Raw genomic sequence first — 27,001 nt, 5'->3', positions numbered from 1 at the left:
TTGCACTGCCAAGTCACGTGACAGTACAACCTCAAAACACAAGCGAGGAGAGGAGGCGCAAACTGCCTGCTCTGTGCTGTGTGACCTGAAAGCAGCAGGAGAAGGCAGAAGTGCCAAGAAAAGAAGTGCCATTTCAAAGATAAGTCACAATTTGTCTACATTAAGTTTGACACCCCTGTACTAATGCGTCTATTAATTGCCTCCAATCTCTACAAAATGCCGAGGGAAAACGTTTATCTTACTCTCATAAATATTCTCATATTATCCCAGGGTTAAAGCTTCAGCACTGGTTTCCAGTCAGGCTCGGATTTCAGTATAAAACTTTGGCTCTTACTTTTATGGCTTTATAAGATGAGACCTTCAGTTAAGGGAGATTGTGCATTAAGAATCTGAGTTTCAAAACTCTGAAAGCTCACCACACTCTCTACATATCTGTGACATTCAGCTTACAAGTCATCTGTTCAAAGAGGCATTTGTCTTATGTTCTTTGTTCAGGGCTGGACATTTTCATTACTTTTACCTTGCACTGTCAGTGTCCTTACAAAGGTTCCCCTCATCCCCACCCCAGTGTAAGATCTGTGTATGTGTGCCTGTGTGGGGCAGGACAAAGGCCTAGTCATATTTTTTTCCCCTGTGGTTTCACCTGAAGCCTAATGCAATTGTACGGATGACGAAGTAGGAGAGGGGAGGTGATAGTTGCTCTAGCTCTTGAGTAATCGTTCCAGAGAATCATTTTTAGATAAAAGAGCAGACTGAAGAATTAGTCAGTGTTTTATTTTCACATTCTGTGACAATAGTTCATTTTCTCCTTATTTTAAAACCTCTTCATCCGAGAAACTAGGATTTTTTAGAAGAACATATACATTAATAGCAATATTGTTGTATAAAATTCATTTGGTTCCCACTGTTACCAACCTTACTGACGCCCAAGTAAATATTGGGCCAGTATCGCCAATGCCGATAAAGTGGATGCATCATCAAATTGTGAAATCTGAATGAATTAGTTAGAACCCAGCACATCTACTTGTAGTTTAAATATAGTAATCATACAATTTCCCTTTCGCAGTTTAAGCAAAAGGGTAATTATATCCAGTCAAATCTGAGCCAATATTGGTGTATAAAATTCATTTGGTTCCCACTGTTACCAACCTTACTGACGCCCAAACTGATTCTTTAGCAGTTACTGGAAAACTAATGCAAATGACATCAGTCTGACACAGAAAAGTGGTGACAGCTGCTTTTTCTGAAAAAAATAAAAATGTATATTCATTTAGTTTTTAATAAAAACAAAAAATAAACCTAAAACAACTGTACCAAAGGACCAGAAATAATTATGCTGAAAATGGAAATCCAAAAAGAGATTTTTAGATTTAAGAAAATACACATTTTGAAAAATCGCCTCATGTTTTGAGGTTGTTCCTTCAAATCATCAGGTAGCAGAGAGACAAAATCTTAATGTTGAAATGCTGAACTCTGAAAGTGCCTGCAGACTGCCATCTCAGGTCTCGAGCTAAATACAGATGACGATGACAACAGAATCGTTTTCCATATACAGTTATGTTGAAACTGTGACGATGACAGAGGGGGAGTTAGAACATTTCCAATAACAGCATCACTGTGAGTGAAAGGGTGATCCACATGATTGCCATTCATATGATGCTCTGCTGCTTTCCTTCTGTACAACTTCCTGTTTCTCCCATGTGTCATTGCCCTGAGGCTTTGTGACTCATGCTGTGATGAGCCTGTCAGTCATGCTGTGATAGCGGGAAACCAGAAGCTGTGTTGAAACAGTGTTCCCATATCCTGTGATGGTGGTGGGGACTTCTCCTATTGCATCCACACACATGATGTGTCCTCCATTGTTATACTGATAAAAGAAAAAGAAAGAAAATATTATTATCAAAGAACACTGTCTGCATCTCCGCCAACTGTATGAAACATTTAGATTAACTGGTTAACTATCTGTACACGCCCTGCTTCATGGAGTCAAACTCCACACGAACTGCTAACAAATACAAAGTCCTGCTAGTGCAAGGGAAGTTATCTTATATAGAATCAAACACAAAGCGAAACAATGGTCTGTTTTGCAAACGTAAATATAATTTTTGGAAAGTGTTCTTGCCAAACAGTAACAATGAAAAATTCTCTTAATGATAAGGGATTCCAGGAAAGGTTAATATACCACCACGCCTGTGTGCTGGCCTTGTTGATCTGTGCTTGTTGTCCAAAAACTGCTAAAACACAGCCAGTGTGGCTCACTGGAACATTCCTTTATTATCATGAACACGCACACTGGAGTTTAGTTTAACTCAGTCACACACAAACCACAAAGCTTCGAAGACCATGTTAATCTGCCACTAAAAACAGCCTACTGCCCTACTGTTTGATTAGTCACACTGAGCCCTTTTACAGTCTAACTGTAAATTTGAGCTGTTGTCAAAGATGGAATCTTAAGAAGGAATGGGTGGACACAGGTGCCACAGACAGCAGAAGTGATAGAAGGTCATCACTTTTGTATTAATGTGAGATTGAAAAAGGGGGGTGGCAGCAGCCATTTTGACATGAGGAGGTAAGGTACACACAAAATGAGTTATGGTTTCGTTCTGTTGAGTGTGTCAAAGCTCTCTCAGTGAGCCACTTCAACTTGTAGAGGCAGTAGGCACTAGTAGAGGCAAGCAAACAACTGTTAGCTGGATCTGGATCTGTCAATCATAGCACCCAGGCCTGATGGAGGGCTGGGTTACAAATAAATAAGTAAAAATCAGCCACTATACACTTGTTATGTAGGTGGAAATGTCTTTTGTAACAGGCTGTAAACATTAATGTTATCACTAATTTTTTTTAGATGGGCATAGACAGGTTAAGAGCCGGTCTTCCATAATGTAGCAAGCACAACATCCCAGGTTCAATCTCAGGAACAGACTCAAAAGTCCACAGAAAAGTCCACATTATTGAACACGTACGTTCAACAAGCTTTAACCTGCATTGGTTCTGTTTAGATTTCTCTCTCTGATCGTGTGTCACCAGAGTTCAAATGAGTTGAGCTCTCAGCTAACGGCACTGAACATGTTTGCAGTAAATATACCTCAGGCTGCTCACTTCCTGTGCTGACATGTTTTCTCCTGCTGGGAGTGTCTCTAAACATACTGCGCTGCGCTAACAATTTAGCCTAGTACTATGAAGCCAGGATGCTTTCAGAAAAACAACTCTTGTAACGACTTCACTTTAACAATAACCAAAGAGCAAAAAGAAAAAAAAAAAACACATCCATGGAAACTGACTGGCACAAACCAAAAGAATTCCTCTTCATCCCCCCATAACCACATCCTAATCCCTGGCAGACTGGAGCCTGAGGACGAGGCCTGTCTGCTGTTTATCTCTAAGAAATCTTGTGACCACACCTCTAATCTTTACCTCTGCATGTGCTTGTTGTGTGTGTTTAATGGCCTGTCTATTGTCATTCAGGTGCGAGCATAGGTGTGGCTCTTTTTCAGAATTACAGTCATTGACATTAGTAAACACAGGAAGCAAATCCAAGAGTAGGGCAGGAATGGCATTATTCTCTGGTTTTACCTGGTAAAACTATGTCAATGTTTGGTACAAAACCTTCCCCAAATGTTTTTTCAGTAACTGACACACCTCTGTGCCTTTCAGTTAAGCTGTTCCACTGCAAACAGAAGCAAGAGCCTGGCTTATCAGCAGCTGTAAAACTGCCTCACTCTCTGCAGACAGCAGAGGCTTGCTAAACAGGAACAACTGGCTCGCAAGACAATAATATCACATGTGCTTTTATTTCAGGTCTCTTTATCATTCACTTTAAAGTGTCAGAAAGCACAAACAATACCAGCAGTCAAGTCATGCATATTAATGTTTTCTTATTCACAAAATCCTTCCAGCTCCTGTATGTTTCACGTCTCCATAACTGCAAACAGCATGCAGTTAGCATTTAGCTAAAGAGCCAAACATTTTCAAGAGCCAGTATATCTAAAGGAAGTCTGGCCCAGAAACTCAACTCAACTCCATTTGTAAATGTTTGCCAACAAGTTTATCCAGGTGACAGTCCCAGTTTTGTTTCCAGCTGCCTTGAAAGAACAGATAATTATGTAGAACAGGTTTTACGTAGCTTGTTGTTTGTTTCTGTTTGTTATTGTTTCCATTTTCACTGTCTTTCTGCGTAGTTTGCAAATTGAAGTAAACCATTTGTAAACACTGGTGTATTTAAAGCTTTAACTAAGGCAGGAAGAGTGACTACAAAACAAACAGTTTAATCCACAGTTAGTTTATCGCGTATATCTGGCTAATAACCTGCTACCAAACACCCAGCAGACAGACAGGAACATGTTTGAGTCTGAATTCCCGGAATACAGACTACAGACGGCCCACTTGTCTGATCTTGTTTGTTGGAGACTTTGCTTTCAGTTTGATTCCTTGTTTTTTATGGAAGTCCTAATCAAAATGGCTTCAGAAGAAAATCACAAAGGAAAATTTGTAAAAAGAGTTGACAGTGATTCTCTAAATCAGGGGTGTCCAAATCCAGGCCTCAAGGGCCGGTATCCTGCAGGTTTTAGATGTGTCCTTGATCCAACACAGCTGATTTAAATGGCTAAATGACCTCCTCAACATGTCTTGAAGTTCTCCAGAGGCCTGCTAATGAACTGATCTTTTGATTCAGGTGTGGTGACCCAGGGTGAGATCTAAAACCTGCAGGACACCGACCCTCGAGGCCTGGAGTTGGACACCCCTGCTCTAATGGTCAGCATTATTAGAGACCCTTTCACATTAGAGGCCTGTTTGATTCAATGTTCAAATCAAACTTTGTTGTTTAAAAGGGCGTGATGACATCACAGTTGGGGTGGCACACAACTTAAATCTTTTCAGCCTCTTTAAGAGGAGATTGTTGTTCCTCTTCTTGTTTAGGTTGATTTCGTTCAGTTTTTTTGTTTTGTTTTTGGTTTCACTATTGCTATTAAAAATATTCCAAAGATATTGTTAAACAAAATATGTAGCTTGCTTAGTGCAGTTGATATTTGCACACAAGAAGTTAATTCTGAAATTAAACTTCTTTGGATATAATAAAACTTTAATATGAAAAAGAATATAAAAAAGAAGAAAAAAACAACCTAAATGGCAATCCTTCTACCTTTGCCTTCTCTAAATCATGGACAAAGCAAAAAATTGCAAATATCTTTTCCAAAACAACAAATTAACGATATTTTTCTCGTATTATTTCACACATGCATGACCGACAGACTAAATTTTGTAAAGTGAGTGAGTCGCTGTGCTGGCCTGACACAGTGCACTGAGAGCTCAGACCTATAAGTGAAAGCAACATAGTCAGCAGGCTGGACTTCACCGTCTTTAAATAACATGGTGTTACTCCACCAACAAGCTGTGACTTGCAGTGACAGGCAGCCGGGAAGCCTGAACCAGTCGCTGCCCACTGTTGAAATAGGAAAGTTATTATAAAGGTCTATATGGTTTCACTTTTCTTTCCTGTCAGACATGTTAAATGAGGTAGTTTTCTGTTAGTGGTTATACTAATGCATGTGAATTTGTCGCCATCTAGTGGGCAGCAGTGTATATGAATAACATTCAATTGGGCAGACTTTCTTCTTCATGCATGATCAAAATGAACCCAAGTTTACAAAGCAAGAGCACCAAATTAGAGTGTTGTGTTCCTATGCTTTCATGATAGTGTATAAAAAACAGTCCCAGTTTCAACCTTGTGATTTTCAATGCTTAATTTTATTGGCTTTGACTGAAAGGATACAAGAGGCAGCATAGCAAGAGCAAGAGATAGACAGTTACTGTAAAGTAAAAAAAAAAAAGAGCAACAATCCCATTTTCCTTTCTTATACATGTATAGTACATATACATTATTTCATTTGTGTTTTATGCAGCAGGCCATATTAAAAGAACTGTGACTATACGGTATTGGGCCACACTGTTAAAAAACTTCCTGGTGATTAACACTGGCTGTTTTGTCACAATGCCATTTTCTGGTGGGTAACCTGGGTTCCCAGCACTCATGTGGTTCTTATGTTGAGACATAAGGTAATATGTCTATAGGTAATAAAAAACAGATATTTGACAAATGTAAAGGTTGGTGCAATGATAGAGATAGTTCTGTTTTCTGATCTTTAGGCTGAATAAGGATTTCTCTGAAGTCAAAGCGGACATGCGTTGATAGTTTTTGCAGGAATATATTTATCTGTGTTAGTCAGTCTATTTGCTGGGAAAAGCTCACTAAAAATGATATGAATAAAAACTATAATTGCAGTAAAACCCTGTTATTAAGTAAAAATAATATGCAGCACCAAGTATATTTTAAACCAGACAATATTGACTGGATTGTGTTTTCAATTCATGAAGTGGTAACTGGATCTGAAATATCATTTGGCATGCAACAGCAAAATGATCCCTGTCATCATACACTTCCTCTACACAACATCCACTTACAAGTTTCTTCTACAAACTTGTAAGTGGATGTAATAGTACTTTATTTTGAGTGTGCATCAAGACAAAGTAACAGTACTTAATTTCTTTGGAATTTAAAGATACTTTTGGACATAACCAACTGAACTTTTATGTTCGGATACCAATACTCTTAATTAGTTATATATGTTTCAGTTACTATAAAGAAGTATATTCCTCAGTGACAGCATGATCATGTTCCAACACATCATCAAATCTATTGTTTATGCAGCTGCTGACTGTGGTTTACACCATTTGAATCTTTTGTTTTCTTTGACAAACAGAGCAAGAAAATCACTTGAAGGAGTGCTCGCTACAATAATCATTGAAAAGAAAAGCAGCAGATACACAGCTCCCCCTGGAAGTTTTCTAAGACACATATGCAGAGCTTCCCACCACCTACAAAATGCTTACATGTGAATAATAACTATGCTGGGAATTTATTGTCACATGATCAGTGACAAACCAGCTTTGATCATTTTAACTGCTCATTCATGCATTCACACCCATTCACATAAGCACTTTTTTCTATGTAAGTGCTTTCTATCTAACATTCACACATGCATATGAAGAGAGCGTCATGTAGAATCAGCCAGTGATAGATGTCTCTGATGTCTTCGTGCTCTGTTTTGGGTAAAACACAACAAAAGTTTCTAGCATATCAATACGGAGCCACCAAACCAGGGTGAACAATGTTTTTCTTCAAGGGGTCAAACTGACTCAGGATCAGTGGAAATGCAGTAAGTGGAACAAATCAGAAATTACTGTTTGTTTATTATTTTAAAAAGCTCCATTTTTGTTTCAATTTTGTTCTATCCAGAAATGTAGATTCTGTAACAGTAAGGTAAGAGTGCCAGCTCCTTGTGGGTTAATTAAGAAGCACTACTTCTTGTCAGAAGTTAGGTGATGTTAATATTAATTCTAGAAATGTTACAATGGGGGAAGTGATGACAATTAGTGTAGTTCACTATTGGACAATTCAGTTTAAAAAATGAGATGTAGTTAAACTTACCAAACAGGAACAGGAGACCTGAAGCTTTTCCAGGACTACTGGCTCTCCACCACCTGTTATTCAAACACAGGCTGTTAAAGTGCCTCTAAAAACAACAACCGACTGCCAACTACCACATTTTGAAAACAAGGGGCAGCATTTTCACAGTGACAATGTTGCTACTGCTATCCTGTTTTTACTTTTGATGTTGGTTTTTAGCCCTCAGTTAATCAAGAAACTTTACGTTTTTCCAAGGTCAATACTGGACATACAAATATCTTTTTAATATGTAGCCTGGTTTTGTACAACATGAAAGCACAGCCCTCCTGATATGGCACAACATCTCATTAACACACCTTGTTTCTCTGCATTATTTTGATAGCTTTAAGCTAATTTTGGATAATCCTGAACTACTATTAAAACACTATTCATGAAAAGTGTTCTCAGAAAATGTGTCAAGGAAAGAGCATTTCATTCCTTTGTAGTAATGCTGACATCACCACACTGAGAGCCACGGTGCCCAACACTGGGCCAGCCCAGAATCTATTTGACACCTCGGCTAAATTTGCAAACGTGGAGTGATTATTAAGACCCTCTAGTGAAAAAGAGAACATTGATGTTATCTCTGACCTTGATGATTACTTGTGCTTGTCCAGATAACCCTTCTCCCTCCATATCTGCTGCCTGTACTGTCAGAGTGTACTGTGGATATTTCTGTTGGAGGAGAAATATAATAAGTTCAGCTCATCAACAAGAAGGATAAAACATTCTATCATCAGTTTGTATCCAAAGGAGACTCTGATGAGATACTTCTCTTTTTAAAGTTCAGTGGAATATGCTAACTAATTTCTGTTTACATAGAACTGACAGTGTCATGTGACAACATCCCAGCAGGACAAAGTTTTCAAGTTGATTATTGGCAACAGGAATATATGGAATCAAGCTTTTTTCTGAAACCAGAAAGAGCTGACAGACACTTTGGTACATTTTAATGTTGCAGATTCATCTAATGCTATAATGCTGTCCACCCTATGAAGCTAACCACTAACTGTGTGGTAGCATAGGCAGAATGAGAGCCAGGGAGTTTATTTTCCAGTTGCACTCAGAAGAGACAGTTTTATTTCATTTTTGAACATATATCTTTGAGACAGCACCAGATCATATTTAACTTTGTCTACACTGACACACCTGTGTTAGCCTACTTGAATTAGTGGACATAAGTGGACAGATATCAGCTAAACAAGTAAAATGGAATGAAGTCGTGATCTTTTCCTGCTTCTTTGATACAATTTGCTGTTTGTCAAAGCTGTTTTTAATTTGTAAAAAAGTGGTACAGGGGAAAAGAAAAGTTAAAACTGCCAACTTAATAGTTGTTCTTTTTTTTTCTAAATCCCTTGTATGCCAGTCATAAGTGGGTCCCCTTATCCCGAGCTGGCCAGTGTGCTTACTGTCACTGAATGCGTTAGAAGGCTAACCTCTCTGTCTAGTCCAGTGCCAGCAACACTGATGGCTCCAGTAACTGAGTTGATTTCAAACATGTTGTCACTGGGCAGCTGCGGGTCCTGCCTCAGAATACGGTAACGGATATCTGAGTTGGCATTATCTGGTTCATCAGAATCTGTAGCCTCGACCTTAATCACTTCAGAACCTGGAGAGAAAGAATTCAGAAGTAGGAATTAAGAACAGTCATTCAGGCTTTGTTTATCTTTTATTTATAGTAGGTTTACAATGTACACATCCCACTTTACTGGAGCTAATTACACATAAAGTACCTTGTAACTATTAGCAACCGATTCCTTTTTCTCCTGTAAAAGTGAAACAAGCACACATGACAAGCAAGCTTAAATTAAAAACACTATCAGTACCTTGTGCTGAGTTTTCAGCAACTTGTCCCTCAAAGGTGTTTTGAGAGAAGACAGGTTTGTTGTCATTCTGGTCGATGACTTTAACTGTAACACTCATGACCTCCTGGTGATCTCCACTTTCTGCCACGACATGCACTTGTAGCTGCCAATATACAATCACATTAAAATTATGCTGTTCAAAAAAAGAATAAACAATGTACATTAATGCTTTTATTCAAGATAATAGGAACATTTTGGGGCTTTATTGGATAGAGAAAGTGTAGATAGACAGAGAGAAGGAAAGACATGCAGCAAAGGGCTGCGGGTCATACTCAAACCACACCTGTTGCTGCTGCTGTGGTAAATAAAATAAAAAAATCTGTCAGCACAACTCTTTGGGCTTAAATTATTAGAAAGACTTCTGATAGCTCATTGCTCAGACTATGTTTTAATTATAAAACAAAAGGTTATAATCTATTTTCTTACAAAGAACTACCATAAATATCTTTGGTAGATAGTGAAACATCCACACTCTCCTGTTGTCTTTCTGTGACTTAATACTTTGATGCAGTATAAATGGGAGAGAAGCTATAAAACTTGTAAAACGTGTTCATCTGGACGTAACATTTAAGTGGAAGAAATATTGGCCATGAGTACCATCCAGAGAGAGTTGGGGAATGGCTGCAACCACAGCATTGTAAGATGTTGAAAGATGGTGGACAGGGAGGACGCTGGGTTGAGCAGGAGTCAAGGAGCCTGTTTATGTGAACCACCTCTGAACTGAAGAGGGGGCCTAAGGTTTACATCTCTCACTGCAAATTCATTTGTATTTTAATTTAGATTCAAATAGCATTTACATTCTGAAGCAGTAACCTTATTTTATTCTTATGTTAATACATCAATAGATTCAGTTACTTTTGCATAAAAACACTGCTTTCAAGTGGTCCAAGAGTACATTTCAGAGCTTGTACTTTTTCACTTTCACTTAAGTAAAGAGGTTGATTCAGTACTTTTACCTTTACTGGAGTATTTTTTAAACACAAGAAAAATGTCACTTTACCTTATAATGGGCTACTTCCTCTCTGTCGACTGGCTGTGTGACATACAGACTGCCAGTGTCTCTATTCATGGTGAAAAGGGCAACAGGAGGCTGATCAGCTCCTGGACCAGTGATGCTGTAATGTAAATTCTGCTTTTGATGTTCATCAGACCGTATCTAAACAAAACACACCAGGATTAGGTTAAACCACTCTCACTGACTACAGTTATAATATTGCACAACAACTATTGTAAAGCAGTTGTGCAGAGGTCTTTAGCTGTACTTTTTTTAAAAAACATTATTAGCCCATTATTAGTTTTAACAAATGTTACGTAATACACTATGGACATAAAAAAAAAATACATAATGATAAAACAGAAAACAAAACAAACCATAACAGAAGGTAAGGGCAGATATACAAATCAAGTTAGCACTTCAAGCCGTTAAGTCCACAGTGTATACGTTACAGTTCACCAAAACGCTGTAGAATTTTGACCATATGGACCAAAACTTGTCCAGTTTATTTCTTAATGCACAAGTTATTTCCTCCATAGATAGTATAGATGTCAGTCCATTAAACCACTGAGATAGTCCACATATTTTTAGATTTTTCCAACACATAGCAACACAGCGCTTGGCTTCCAAAAGTCGATCGTTAACAGAGCTCTATTGTTTGCAGCAAGTACAAAATTATTTGTGTATATATTTAAAATACATATGTTGGGACTGAGTGGAATCACATCACCAATGATTGGACAGATTTATTACCTTTTCCCAAAAAACGTTCACATGTGGACATTCCCATATACAGTGAAATAAAGAACTCCTATCCACGCCACACTTAATACAGGTGTCTGGGATGTTTGGGTTAAAATGATGCATTTTTGATGGAGTAATATATTGTCTTGTTAACCATTTATGTTGAAGTAGTTTGGATTAATTGTCTGACTCTGGGCCAAGAAGCATGATTTATACCAATCGTCATCTGATATATCCATTTGCAAATCATTCCTCCAAGCCTCTAAAATAGACTGCGTTGATTCTTTGGAATTTTCCATAAATAATTTGTACAATGCAGAAACTTGGCCTCTCTTATTTAGATGATTTATAACTGTATTCTCTAGAGAGGAGTAGGTGGGGATTTCAAAGCTGTTACCTTGTGTGGTTAAGATAACATTTCTTAATTGAAGAAATTTAAAAAGAAATGTTTGACAGGAATAGAAAATGTACTTCTAAGCTGTTCAAAAGCCATAAGAGTATTATTCCTAAACATATCAGACACTTTTCTTATACCTTGACCGAACCAAAGTTTAAAGCCTGCATCCGCCCTACCAGGAGGAAAGCTGTTATTTCCAAATATTGGAGTGAACCTAGAAAGTTGTGACGTTTCTCCCAAGTAGTTATGTGTTTCATACCAGATCATTACAGTGTTTTTAAAAAAAGGGGTTCTTAGTTTGCTTAAGTAGTGCTTTCCTGTTGGCTGAGTAAAGATATAAGTTAGGGGGAATTTTGATTTCTGTAGACTGCATAGAAACTCACGCTGGAGTCTGCTCATTAGCAAAATAAAACATTGCCACTCTGATTTGAGCAGAAGTACCACGTTAAATTAGGAAGTTGTAAACCCCCTCTTTCATAAGGAAGGTATAGTAAGGAGATTCTGAGCCTTGGTCTTTTGCTATTTCAGATAAAGTTTTGGAATTGTTTTTGCAAATCTTAAAAGAAAGATTTTGGTCGGGAGAGAGATATTGATTGAAAAAGGTAAAGATATTTGGGCAAAATTTACATTTTTAGTATATTAATACGATCAGTTAAAGATATAGGTAATTTCGTCCATCTATTTAGGAGTGTAGTAACTGACGTCGTTAAGGAATTATAATTGGATGCAAGAATATTTTCAATTGAGGGAATTAATTTCACACCTAGATAAGTAAACCCATGTTCAGATTGCGGAAAGGGAGGATTTTGCAGAAACTGGAGGACTTTGTCGTTCATTTTTATTCAAAAATAATATTTCAGACTTTTTATTTTGTAACCAGAAAATGTACTACGGTAAATGTATTAATGAGACTTAATATGGATGGTATTGATTTGTTTAAATTGGTGCAGAACAGGATCATATCATCTGCATATAGGGCAATACGGTGGTCAACATTGCCTACTTTAATTCCTGATATGTTTTTATGATTCCAAATTGGCATTGCAAGAGACACAATTGCCAAGGTGAACAAGAGAGGTGACAAAGGGCACCTTGTGTAGTACCACGATAGAGTCTGAATGGTGTGGAAAAAAGACCGTTAGTTAAAATCTCTTCTTGAGGATTGGAGTATATCAATTGAATCCATTTTAAAAATCTGTTTCCAATACCAAACTTTCTCAAAACTTCAAATAAAAATGGCCATTCAATCCTGTCAAAGGCTTTTTCATCATCCATTGAGATTAATGCATTGTCTCTGGTCTATTTTTTCTCATAAATGATCTTCATGACCCTCCGTATATTGTGAAACCTCTACCTCCCCTGGATAAAGCCATTCTGGTCTGAGTGAATCATATTAGGCAAGAGTGTCTCTAGTCTCGTAGCTAATAATTTGCAAAGTATCTTTTAATCAACAGTGAAATTGGTCTATAAGAACTGCAATTAATTGCTGGCTTTCAATAAAAGGTTTCAGTAAAAGTGTAATTGTTGCAATATTACATGGAGGGGGGGAGAGACCCAGATTCAAATGATTCCTGATACATATCCAATAAGGGCTGGATCAAACTGTCTTTAAATATGTTGTATATTTTTATTGGTATCAGTATTGGTATAATCAGGTCCAGTTTTACCCCCTTTCATGTTCCTTATAGCATTATAATTTCTTCTACTCTTATATTAAGCCCTAGTTCATCCATACCGTTCTAGGAAAATGCAGCTGATCTAAAAAAAAAAAAATCATTTTTTTAATTAAAATGAATTTAAATGCTCAGTTTTGTATAGCTGTTTATAAAAAGTGCAAAAAGAGTCATTAATATGTTTAGGATCAGCTGTGATCTGTCCTTCATCTGTAGTTACAGAATTTATTGTTCGTCTGAGCCTGTTAAATACGCCAAGCCAGTATTTTACTTGCTTTTTCATCCTGTTCATAATATGACTGTTTCAGTCTTATTAAACTGTTAGTAGCTTTATTTAATGACAAAATATTGAATTTAGCTCTGAGTTTATTTAACTCTAGAATTGGAGCATTAGATTTGGATATAAATATCTCTTCCTCAATGTCTTTTGCCCTCTCAGGAAAGCCTCCCATTTTAAAGTAGCCGTGGTTTGAGTTGTATTATAAGCAAAGTAATAATCTATTTGCTTTCCAATGTGTTCCAAGAATTCTGGATCTTTCAACCAGAAAGATTGCAGTCGCCATCTAGTGGTAAATAATGGTAAGCTGGGTAAATATAGTTGAAATGAAACGGTGGAGTGATCTGATATGACAATACTATCACACCAGGATTTAGTTACCATGGATACCAAGGATGCAGAAAGTAAGAAATAGTCAATTCTGGAAAAGGTCCCATGAGTGCTAGAGTAGCAAGAGAAAGTAATCTTATCTGGGTGCATGTTTCTCCAAACATCAACTAAATTGAATTCAGTCATAAATTGTAGTATTTCCTTTCTAGAATGCTTATGAGCTGAATTGACTCCACTTGATTTATCAACACTTGAATAAAGTGTGCAATTAAAATCTCCCCCAATAATGATTTATCCTGGAAATAACAAAACAGATTTCTAAAAAAAGATGGGTTGTCATTATTGCATTCATATGTATTAAGTTCAATTTGTGAGGCTATCTCACATTGGACAATAAAATATCTGCCATAATAATCACTAATAATGTTAACAAGGTTAAATGGTACTGAGTTATGAATTAGTGTAATTACGCCTCTGGATTGAGAATTATATGAAGCATGAATAATGTGACTCGACAAATTAAAGCTCAAGTAATATTTTTACAAGCGACCCACCTAACTGCTGATGACACTATTAGAGTAAGGAGACAATGGCCGGATTCGATTCATAACTTGTTTCAGTTTAACCAGTTTATTCAACCTTCGAGTAAACCAACACGGAGACATCCTGTGCAGAAACAAAAGTCTGAAGTTAATTTCAGAATCAGATTCTCTTACTTCAATTAACTTAATAGGATAGGGTCCTCTGTTGTTCTCAGTGAAGAAAATAGCTGGAAAAACACGTGCAGTGTTTGGTTCCACGTTGCTGCTGCTGTCAGGAGCATTACTGCTGCCATCTGTCACCGTGAGGATGACTTTTGTTTGTCCAGTTAACCCTTCTCCCGCCATATCTGATGCTTGTACTGTCAGAGTGTACTGTGGATATTTCTGGTAAGATACAGACATCAGCTCATCAACAGGAAGGTAGAAACACTGACATCGGTTTACAGACTGTAACACAGCCTTCAGACGGACTAAAGCTCTTCATCTATGAAGGCCGATTCTGCTGAAAAGCTGAAGTTTAACTTGTTTAATATTTTACTTATGACAAACATGATGCTTTTGAGAGGCGTGACCAAACTTAATAAAATAAAGTATTCCTTGACCATTTGGCACGAGGCTGTTTGTTGTTGCTCTGCGAAGTCAGTCGCAAAGAGTTTTACGATGCTGCACCAAAAACAGATTTCTCTGATCTGCCATAGTTTGCATGGAAGACACAGATTTATCTGACAAACTATTTGCCAAGTAGGAATTGTGTGTCCAGAGGCATGACACAAACCAGAAATGTAGACTGATAAACTATAACTATACTTCAGAGGCTGTGTCAAATTTGAGTTTCATTATCAAAAAACAAAACATGTTTTTTTGCAGCACCCTCTTTGTGACTGATCTCTAGCAGTGACAGGCAGACTACTGATCCTGATTCATTACAAAATGTTTTTTCAGCCCTTAGGTGTAAAAGGACACTTGTGTTTTAAATGCGTTTAACAGGTCTTACCTCTCTATCCAGTCCTCTACCAGTGATTCTGATGCTTCCAGTAATTGGGTTGATTTCAAACATGTTGTCAGTGGGCAGCGGTGGGTCCTGGTTCAGAATACGATAGCGGAGCTCTGAGTTGTCAGTATTTGGCTCATCGTCGTCTTTGGCCTCAACCTTAACCACCTCAGTCCCTGGAGTGGAGGAAATAAAAAAGAAGTTCCTGAAGGTCTTCACACTGCTTCATTTACAAGATTTTCTGAATAAAATGGACGTAATGCAAAACGTCTGCTAATTTCCTTCCAACCCAATTCATTCTCTGGTGCTTTCGGCGTCATTTTGATTATCTTTAAGTCTCTGGTATCTTGAGATTCCTTAAATATAGTGGACGTGGAGAAACCTCCATCACGGATAACAATTATAAATAATAATGGATTGTATTTATATAGCGCTTTTCGGGGCACTCAAAGCACTTTACAATTCCACTATTCAGTCACTCTCACATTCACACACTGGTGGAGGCAGCTACAGTTGTAGCCACAGCTGCCCTGGGGCAGACTGACAGAAGCGAGGCTGCCATATCGCACCATCAACCCCTCTGGCCAACACCAGTAGATGGTAGGTGAAGTGTCTTGCCTAAAGACACAACGACCGAGACTGTCCGAGCCGGGGCTCGAACCGGCAACCTTTCAGTTACAAGACAAACTGCCAACTCTTTGAGCCACGATCGTCCAAAAACAATAAGGTTTCTATACATACCAATGGCCGTGGCCTCAGCAACATTTGCGTTGTACTCCACCGTAAAATAAGGTTTGTTGTCGTTCTGGTCGATCACAATGACTATAATCTCCATGGGATACTCAGCTTGTCCTGCTCCGTCAACCATAGCATGTGCTTCAAACTACACAGGCAGAAGATTTTAAGTTTAGATTCGCCCACACACACACTTTTCCAGTGGGGATCAAAATGCAATAATCAGGTACGAAGTGAGGATGATTACCGTGTAACTGGCTGTTTGCTCTCTGTCGAGTGGCTGTGTTACATACATATTGCCCGTCTCTCTGTCCATTGTGAAACGATCAACAGGAGGCAGATCAGCTCCAGGACCAGTGATGCTGTAAAAGAGCTTCTTTTTTTTATCGTCACTAGAGCGGATCTGGAAAAACAAACAAAAACAAATGAAAAACACAACAGGACTAATTAAGATCACTCTCACCATCTAAAGTAACTGTTAAATAGTAAAGAGGCTGTGCATTAGACTCAAATTCAAGAGATTTCTGGTTATTTTGATATATAGATCAGAAGGACTCCTTGTGATCTCAAATCAAAAAGATTGTTAGATTCTCTAAGCATTTTGGGCACACTATAATTACTCATTGTAAATAATCTGAGTTATTAGCGTAGTGTTATCGTCAACCAATTTACTCCAGTTTTAGTTAATTTTGTGTGTCACTGTTGCCAAGTTCAAAACACTCCATACCGCAGGATTAAGACCCTATAGTATTAGAAAGAAATCACAACAATCATTGTAAGGATTGTAAGAAAAACAAGACAGCCCCCATAATCTTATAATTACAGTTGTGTATTTGGTTAAAATTTCCGATTGTTCAAATATGTTATTTTCTTTAGTTGTAAGATAATGTGTGCCCCAGTCTCAAATGAGGAGAATTATTCCTCTGTTACACCACAAGAGGGACCATCTCCTGAAATGAGCAGCTCTGGCTGCCAGGCCACTCACCATGAGGCAGTGTGCCTAACGAACGCTGTGTGAGACTGTGTACAAACCTGTAACTATGTGCATATAGTTGCAGAATATACAGTAAAGGCAGACGCACAAAGCTAAACTGGTTTCTATTTCTTTTAATCTAAGTGTGCAACAGGATCATTCAATAAGGCATCTTGTGATCTCTGAATAAGGAATTATTTTGATATCAAATCTTATTACTGAGTTTCGTTGTGGCACACGTGGGACAGTTTTCTCTCTCGCTGATCATCTAACTAATAATCAATGAAATCTGAATGCTGCTTATTTTAACAACCAAACCTGACTGATGTATTACTGGAGACATGAGTAACTGCAGGTTAGTGGTTCTTTTTTTGTCAAAATCTGTTCTCTGTTGTTGTTGTTGTTGTTTTTAAATATAATTTTGTTTTACATTTATATGGATGAATCTGAGACTGAATGGTTGTCTGTGTCTCTGTGTGTTGGCCCTGCGACAGACTGGCGACCTGTCCAGGGTGCACCCCGCCTCTCGCCCTCTGACAGCTGGGAAAGGCTCCAGTGCCCCCCGCGACCCTGGAACGGATAAGCGGAAGCGAATGGATGGAGGGATTTATATGGATGCTTCCTGTTTGTTTTTGTTTCCCGAGTCTTTAATTCAATAGTTTTTGGAACAAATAATCTGCCCATTGTGCACAGCCACGTTTTAACTGGTACAATCACACACAGACATTTTACAGTTGTTCTTTTTCAGTTCAGTTCAGTTCAGTTCATTTTTATTTCAAACATTTCAAACATGTGCCTTCACAATCATTACAAAATATCATTCCATTATTTGTTTGAAAAGGAGTAGGCTGAAGTATTTACTTATTTGTCCCTACCCCCTCAGTTGTTCTTTTCAAAACAGTATTTTAATGATTGCCAAACCGAGTTGCTTTCAAGTGGCATTTGAAAATGACAGCAAATGTCAAAACGAGTATACCCACTGTAAAGAAAGCCAAATGGAAAAGATCCTGTCGCGAAAACAACAAATTGAAATACACTTTAGAATAAATGTTTTGCCACAAGATAATTGAGGTCCCCTTACCTGAGCTACTTTCAGGGGATAGGTTCCTCTCTTATTCTCAGTAACACTGAGTGGAGGAATAATCCAGTCTCTCTTCCTCCTCCTCAGCCCTTCACCTGGCTTGGGAAACTGCAGAACAGGCACCCGAGCATCAGCTGCATTCTGGGAAAACAAGCAGACATTTTATAGAAGAACACTTCCAGAAATGGATCAAGTGCAATGAGGAGGATGAGATACATTCGATGTACTAGGATTATGTTGACTGTCAAAGGTGGCTGTAACAACAAGAGTAGCTCTGTAACCCACTAACTAAATGTAACCGACCCTTACATGTGCAGCCACACAGTGTTAAAGAGAAACAGCTCTTTGTGTCCAGAGCCTTAGTTTTGTATTCAAAGTCATTAAAAAGGTACTTGAGGTTTCATGCTCTAAGTAAATAACAGTACGATGTAAGCGGGATATTTTCCTTAAAAAAAATTATTTCGAGAAGAAGAAAAAATTGGTTTTCTTTTGTCTCTTATCTGACTGCTGAGCCCACTTTAATATAGTGATGCTCACCATGCTCACACTGACAGGAATGGTCAGTTTTAGGCCTTGTGAGTCCCAGGAGTGGATGAAGAAGTCATGGTGTCCTTCATGAAGATAAACTGCTCTCTTTACCTGAAAGAAAACATTTTTTATAGATTTTTAAAGAAGCTAACATGTAAAAAACATTCAGAATTTGTCAAAGTAAAATTCAGTGATGTCCGTTAGCAGTCTATGATACAGTGCTCAGTCGTCGAAGAAACTTTTGCTCCTCTTTAAATATGTTGCAACATTTCAGCTTTCATGTCAGCAAAAGCTAAAATATCCTCAGAGCTAGAAACGCTCAGTTCTTTTCAGCAAAAAATCCCACAAACACTAATTAATCTAACATTGTCAGAGATATTTGCTGCAGTACATTCAAGTGTTTACTACTTTCTGTTTACCCACAAAAACAGTACCAAGCAAGTCTTTGAATCTGCACTCACCATCAGTACACCGTCTGTCTTTACTACAAAACGTTTGTCAGAGGTGTCAAACAGAAATCTTGTGCGATCTGTGCAGTCAGTGAAGCCCACTGAGAACAGAGAGAGAATAGTTATTGTTTAATTACTGGAGTTCATGAAGAGAAAGAAAAATAAGTGGCACGTCTTAAATGCATAAGAACAAAGTAATAAAAACTGTTGTTAAATCAAATAGAAGTTAAGAAATATCCTATGCTTTGAAGGTCTATGAAGACTCATGTATCAAAGCTGCAGAAAAATTGGTATTAGTTGATATCATGCCTGGTATTACTTCGGCTACTCTATAAGTATGTTAACTGGTCTAGTCTTATTACACCTCCTACATATCTGCAAGCTGCTTTGAAACCAACTTCAGCTTCAGGTGTGGTGAAATGTGCACATGTGATGTGAGATGTTTTGTCATCATTGTAGCTGTGCATGACAAACAAATATTTTGATTAATATATTTTTGGTATGGTGACGTAGTGGTTAATACTTTGGCTCACAGCAAGATGGTCTTGTGGTACAAACCCAGGAGCTCCAGGTGCAATAGTTTTCTCACTTGTGAAAAATGTGTTTGATTAAGAAATTTCATCCCTGAAATTCTCAGCTATTTGAAATGTGCTGTTTGCTTTTAACCTGTTGATGGCCTCTCAGAAACAAATCCCTACTAACTGCAACTTTAAACCACTACTAACCAATATACAACCATTTCTGTTATTACCTTTGCCCAGTACTGTGCCTCTTGTCAGGTAGTTTCTCGTCACACTGAAAGTGAGCTGATCTGACTGAAACCCAGGTACACATACTGGCTCCTCAGCAGTCACTAAATTTGGAGGCTAGGACAGAAGAAACAGCATTTTAATGGTTGCCACGAATGATTCAGATTCCTTTAAACAATTACTTGTGCATGCAGTTGTAGGTAGATCATCAGAGACATTACAGAGTTTTCAAAAGTATCACCAAGCAAGAAAAAAAGAACTTATCAGTGCGGTTACTTTCTGGTTCCCAGCAAAATAAGAAAAAAGTGTTTATAAGTAGGACTTCCCTGGTGTAGGCACAGGGCGCAGGATGTTTAGTAGCAACATGTTTCAGTCAGCCGTGTGGTGTTGTGAGAATGAGGACCCAAAATGCAGGCATTGGCTGTGATGCAAGTGAGCTCTTTATTACACGAGGTGAAAAACAACAAAAGCGAGGATGACAAGGACAGAACTAAAACATAGCCTAAACTGGGGAAAAACTAGACAACACAAACACACAAACCTAAAACCATACAACCTCTGGACGAAGATCGGAAATGTCACAGAGAATGTTGGGCAGACAGATGCAGAAATTTCACCAGGTTACACAGACCAGGTGACAAGGAACACAGGCAGGCACACACTATAAACAGGGCTGCACATAAGTGGTCCGCGTGCGCTGTCAAAATAAAAGAGGTGCACCAGATAAGAAGTTGAAACGCGTGTTTGCATACATAAGATTTTCTGGAGGAGGATAGACATTTGTTTAGAACTCTTAAAGATGTCGAAGAAGCTCCTTTAAGCAGTTACTGTGATGTTCCTCCACCTCCAAAGAAACGTCAGGAGTCCAAACCGCAAAAGAAGCGCGTATTCCTAGAAAAGTGGTTGCAGAAGGTGAGCTGGCTTCAAACAAATGATTGCGCGCACAGAATGTGGCGCAGAATGTGCCGCATACTCCCATACAACTTATGTGCACCCCTGACTATAAATACAGACAAGGTAACGAGGGAATGACATAGCAGAGGGGAACACAGCTGCACCTAATTAGACAAGACAAGGAAGTAAAACAGAATAAACTAACATGAGACAGGACCTTTCAAAGTAAAACAGAAACTTCACAAACACAAGCTCAGGGACATGAACAGAGCAGAGGGGGAGGACTCAGGCAAACAAAATCAGAAACAACTAGAACATAAGATAATAATAATAATACCAAACACAAAACGACCCAGGACCATGACAAAATCAGTGTTATTTGTTATCTATCCCTTATATTTGTTATCATCCACCTGGGTCTTACAGAGTTTCTGTCTGTTTGCTCAGACTTTTTATCTGATTTAGTGCTCAGCTCAGTAAAATAATTATTGTGGGTGATTTTAACATCCATGTAGATGCTAAAAATGACAGCCTCAACATGGCATTTAATCTGTTTTTAGACTCAATCGGTTTCTCTCAAAATGTAAAAGAACCCACCCACCACTTTGATCACACTCTAGATCTTGTTTTAACATATGGCATAGAAACTGAACATTTAACAGTGTTTCCTGAAAACCCTCTCCTGTCTGATCATTTCCTGATAACATTTATATTCACAATAATTGATTACACAGCGGTGGGGAACATCCATTGTTATCGTCCTCTATACCTTTTTACCAACACAGAGCAGAACAGCTTCCTGAACACTACTCCAACAGAGGTTGATTACCTTGTTAATAATTTTAACTCTTCTAAGTATGACTCTGGATACTGTAGCTCCTGTGAAAAATAAGGCCTCAAATCAGAAGTACTTGAATCCCTGGTATAACTCTCAAACACGTACAACTGATACTTTGATACTTATTTAGTCTTTTTGTCCAATTGATCGTTCAGTCAGGTTTCAGAGCTCATCACAGCACAGAAACAGCTTTAGTGAAGGTTACAAATGATCTTCTCTTGGCCTCTGACAGTGGACTCATCTCTGTGCTTGTCCTGCTAGACCTCAGTGCAGCGTTCCATACTGTTGATCATAATATCCTATTAGAGCGATTAGAACATGCTGTAGGTATTACAGGTACTGTGCTGCAGTGGTTTGTATCATATCTATCTAATAGACTCCAATTTGTGCATGTAAATGGAGAGTCCTCTTCACACACTGAGGTTAATTATGGAGTTACACAGGGTTCAGCGCTAGGACTAATTCTGTTTACATTATACATGCTTCCCTTAGGCAGTATCATCGAAGACATCGAAGCATACATTTTCACTGCTATGCAGATGACACCCAGCTCTGTCTATATCGGATCTATATCTGATATTCTGTCCTGTTACCTAACCAACCAAAATTTCAAATTCAATTTGGAAATCGTGGATTCTTTGGGTTAAAAATGTGACAGAGTGCACTGCTTGTCGTGCAGTTGAACCCCATCTTACACTTGAACTCAACTGTAACACACCTCCACAGTGATTTTTCAGAGAATGCTTTACGTATTTCAGCAAGACTATGCCAAATCTTTTTCTGCATGCAATCCAACAGCATGGTTTCATAAGAGCAAGAAGTGTCTGCAGGCTAGACCTTTCAGTCACTTGAATTCAAGAAAAATTCAATTCAGCAGAACTGGAAATGAAATGAGAAACATAGCAAAGGACATTACAAACTATTAAGAATCTAAAATCTTTATCAGTACCGTATAGAAAAAAGTAAAGGCTTCTGAAACTGTAGCAACTGGTCCCATTAAATATAGAAAAGAGTGTTGTTAGAAGAGGTGATGCAGCAGAGTTGTGCTGTCACTGTCATCTATAGACAAAAACTCAATTTTATCCTCAATTTTTAAAAATAGTAAAAGAAATAGTAAAAAAATGTCTTGTAGAACATTTGAACTAATATTCAGTATTAAAATGATTTTGAAAATGCAAAATATGTAATATGATTTAATATATAAATATGTAAGATATCTAATTCTTACCTGAAAAACTGTTAAAATGCACCAAATTACAAACCAAATGCTCCCCATGTCTTTCTCTCAGTGAAGGCAGAGCACAATAACCAATGATCTTGTTTCCTGAGGGTAGTTACAGCAACTGAACATTCACGTAGACGAGTCTACTTTCAGCGCATGACGTCAGCTTGTAGAAGCTCTGGCTCTGTTTTCCTGATATGGTCATGCACACTAAACACACCTGAGCAGACAGATTTCAGTAGTTTCTGTATTTATGAACATGTAACAGACATACAACATACACTCTGCAGCATAGAGAAAGTTCAGCTTCAAAAAATAAACTATTAAGAGTAAGTCATGTAACTTCTGTTTGGTCTGTTTGGAATACCATCTGAATAGAATCAGAATTGCAACAGTTTTGTTCTTCAGCATGACAGTGACCCCAAACACACTGCCAGTGCAGTAAACTCATACCTGGATATCAAATACACAATGGAATACTATCAGTCATGAACTGGCCTGCCCACAGGCTGGAGTTCGACATTATTGAAACATTTTGGAGACGTCTTGACAGAGAATGTAACAAAAAGCAGACAACATCCAGATAAGAGCTCTGGAATGTCCTGAAGACCTATCCTGAAAAATATTTAGAGAAATTACAAGAAAGCCTGCCTAAGTGAGTTTAGGATGTGGTGAAGAATAAAAGTGGTCGTTCCAAATACTGACTTTTATGCTCATTTGAACTGTACATAGTGTTTTCATCTAATATACTGTGTTTGTTTATTATGATAGGATTCCCTATCATAATAAAACAATTAGAAATTACCCAAGATTTCTGCACAGCACTGTAAAACAGGAACTTTCTTTTAGTGTACACTAATTCTTCACATTACACAAGTCATATAAATGAAATCTAATGAGCTTATGTGGAATCCTATTATAGTATAGGAAATCTGACTTAAATTGCTTAAATGTGACAAGCTGGTTTGTGTTTTCCAAACTGCTGATATGTTGTAAATTTTCATGTACAAATATATCTAGGGTTTACAGAGAATGGTCTGGAAATGAAAAATATAAGTGAAATCAATGTGACTGCTTTGTTCAAAAATGTTTTTTTGAGAACAGAGATCAGTAAAGAATTGCTGGACTGGTTTTATCTGATAGAAAGTCAACAGTAGAAAAGTATATGAAATGTGGCAGAAGATTTTTGCTATGTGACATAGAAGGTCATTATTGCTTTGCAAAGGCAAAGCATGTAAACTGAAAGATGGACCTTTTTTCAATTTTTGAATTCAATTGCAAATCCGTTAGAGAGAGTTAGCTGTTAGGTGTCCAAATACTAAATCCCAGGTAAAAATTTACACACACAGACTAATATATATAACACCCAGCACGCCCCTGCGGGCGGTTTATCCTTCAAGCTCGGGTCCTCTACCAGAGGCCTGGGAGCTTGAGGGTCCTGCGCAGTATCTTAGCTGTTCCCAGGACTGCGCTCTTCTGGACAGAGATCTCCGATGTTGTTCCCGGGATCTGCTGGAGCCACTCGCCTAGCTTGGGAGTCACCTCACCTAGTGCTCCGATTACCACGGGGACCCTCCACATCCTCTCGAGCTCTTCTCTGAGCCCTTGGTATTTCTCCAGCTTCTCGTGTTCCTTCTTCCTGATATTGCTGTCATTCGGAACCGCTACATCGATCACTACGGCCGTCTTCTTCTGTTTGTCTACCACCACTATGTCCGGTTGGTTAGCCACCACCATTTTGTCCGTCTGTATGTGGAAGTCCCACAGGATCTTAGCTCGGTCATTCTCCACCACCCTTGGGGGCATCTCCCATTTTGACTTCCAGGTTATACTCGGCACAGATGTTCCTGTACACTATGCCGGCCACCTGGTTATGGCGTTCCATGTATGCCTTGCCTGCTAGCATCTTGCACCCTGCTGTTATGTGCTGGATTGTCTCTGGGGCATCTTTACACAGCCTGCACCTGGGGTCTTGCCTGGTGTGATAGACCCCAGCCTCTATGGATCTTGTGCTCAGAGCTTGTTCTTGTGCTGCCATGATTAGTGCCTCTGTGCCGTCTTTCAGTTCAGCTTTGTCCAGCCACTGGTAGGATTTCTGGATATCAGCCACCTCCTCTATCTGCCGGTGGTACATACCGTGCAGGGGCCTGTCCTTCCATGATGGTTCCTCGTCTCCCTCCTCTTTCTTGGGTTTCTGCTGCCTGAGGTATTCACTGAGCACTCGGTCAGTTGGGGCCATCTTCCCAATGTATTCTTGGATGTTCCTTGTCTCATCCTGGACTGTGGTGCTGACACTCACCAGTCCCCGGCCCCCTTCCTTCCGCTTAGCGTACAGCCTCAGGGTGCTGGACTTGGGGTGAAACCCTCCATGCATGGTAAGGAGCTTTCTTGTCTTGATGTCAGTGGCTTCTATCTCCTCCTTTGGCCAGCCTATTACCCCAGCAGGGTACATGATCACGGGCAGGGCGTAGGTGTTGATGGCCCGGATCTTGTTCTTACCATTCAGCTGACTCCTCAGGACTTGCCTGACCCTCTGCAGGTACTTGGTGGTTGCAGCTTTTCTAGCGGCCTCTTCGTGGTTCCCATTCGCCTGTGGGATCCCCAGGTACTTGTAACTGTCCTCAATGTCTGCAATGTTGCCTTCTGGTAGTTCAATCCCCTCAGTTCTGACTACCTTCCCTCTCTTTGTTACCATCCGACTACACTTCTCCAGTCCGAACGACATTCCAATGTCATTGCTGTATAGCCTGGTAGTGTGGATCAGTGAATCGATGTCTCGTTCACTCTTGGCGCATACACAAAATTCGGTTCGGTTCGATACTTTGGTGTCACGGTTCAATATTTTACGATACAAAAAAATGTTCATGCCTTTTTAATTTGTCATTTATAAAAAGTATAACTATATATTATAACTCAAAAGTAGTTTTTAAATTGAATGTTACTGAAACAACAAAATAATAATAAAAAAAAAATCTATCTGATGGAGAAATCACTCATCTTTGGAAAAGAGAGTTTATTACAGAGAAATGGCTCTTTCCAAAATAAAAGCTATACAGGGAGTGCAGAATTATTAGGCAAATGAGTATTTTGTCCACATCATCCTCTTCATGCATGTTGTTTTACTCCAAGCTGTAGAGGCTCGAAAGCCTACTACCAATTAAGCATATTAGGTGATGTGCATCTCTGTAATGAGAAGGGGTGTGGTCTAATGACATCAACACCCTATATCAGGTGTGCATAATTATTAGGCAACGTCCTTTCCTTTGGCAAAATGGGTCAAAAGAAGGACTTGACAGGCTCAGAAAAGTCAAAAATAGTGAGATATCTTGCAGAGGGATGCAGCAGTCTCAAAATGGCAAAGCTTCTGAAGCGTGATCATCGAACAATCAAGCGTTTCATTCAAAATAGTCAACAGGGTCGCAAGAAGCGTGTGGAAAAACCAAGGCGCAAAATAACGGCCCATGAACTGAGAAAAGTCAAGCGTGCAGCTGCCAAGATGCCACTTGCCACCAGTTTGGCCATATTTCAGAGCTGCAACATCACTGGAGTGCCCAAAAGCACAAGGTGTGCAATACTCAGAGACATGGCCAAGGTAAGAAAGGCTGAAAGACGACCACCACTGAACAAGACACACAAGCTGAACCGTCAAGACTGGGCCAAGAAATATCTCAAGACTGGTTTTTCTAAGGTTTTATGGACTGATGAAATGAGAGTGAGTCTTGATGGGCCAGATGGATGGGCCCGTGGCTGGATTGGTAAAGGGCAGAGAGCTCCAGTCCGACTCAGACGCCAGCAAGGTGGAGGTGGAGTACTGGTTTGGGCTGGTATCATCAAAGATGAGCTTGTGGGGCCTTTTCGGGTTGAGGATGGAGTCAAGCTCAACTCCCAGTCCTACTGCCAGTTTCTGGAAGACACCTTCTTCAAGCAGTGGTACAGGAAGAAGTCTGCATCCTTCAAGAAAAACATGATTTTCATGCAGGACAATGCTCCATCACACGCGTCCAAGTACTCCACAGCTTGGCTGGCAAGAAAGGGTATAAAAGAAGAAAAACTAATGACATGGCCTCCTTGTTCACCTGATCTGGACCCCATTGAGAACCTGTGGTCCATCATCAAATGTGAGATTTACAAGGAGGGAAAACAGTACACCTCTCTGAACAGTGTCTGGGAGGCTGTGGTTGCTGCTGCACGCAATGTTAATGGTGAACAGATCAA

General features: G+C 39.0%; 1 protein-coding gene across 1 annotated transcript; it reads right to left on the bottom strand.

Annotated features, from left to right (window-relative positions):
* Positions 1-5,723: 5,723 nt before the first annotated feature.
* On the bottom strand, positions 5,724-22,919 carry LOC111500340 (cadherin-1). The gene is made up of 15 exons (XM_023154856.3): positions 22,793-22,919; positions 19,835-19,949; positions 19,096-19,184; positions 18,644-18,745; positions 18,107-18,247; positions 16,300-16,455; positions 16,059-16,200; positions 15,321-15,493; positions 14,501-14,710; positions 10,370-10,525; positions 9,331-9,472; positions 8,941-9,113; positions 8,096-8,179; positions 7,487-7,539; positions 5,724-7,098 (listed from the first exon to the last, which is right to left on the bottom strand). Exons 1-14 carry the CDS (start codon positions 22,838-22,840, stop codon positions 7,522-7,524), a joined length of 1,749 nt encoding a protein of 582 aa, XP_023010624.3. The 5' UTR covers positions 22,841-22,919; the 3' UTR covers positions 5,724-7,098; positions 7,487-7,521.
* Positions 22,920-27,001: the final 4,082 nt, after the last annotated feature.

The sequence above is a fragment of the Maylandia zebra genome, linkage group LG13, assembly GCF_041146795.1.
Source record: "Maylandia zebra isolate NMK-2024a linkage group LG13, Mzebra_GT3a, whole genome shotgun sequence".
Classification (NCBI taxonomy): Eukaryota; Metazoa; Chordata; class Actinopteri; order Cichliformes; family Cichlidae; genus Maylandia; species Maylandia zebra.
This window is presented reverse-complemented; position numbering and strand designations above follow the sequence as displayed.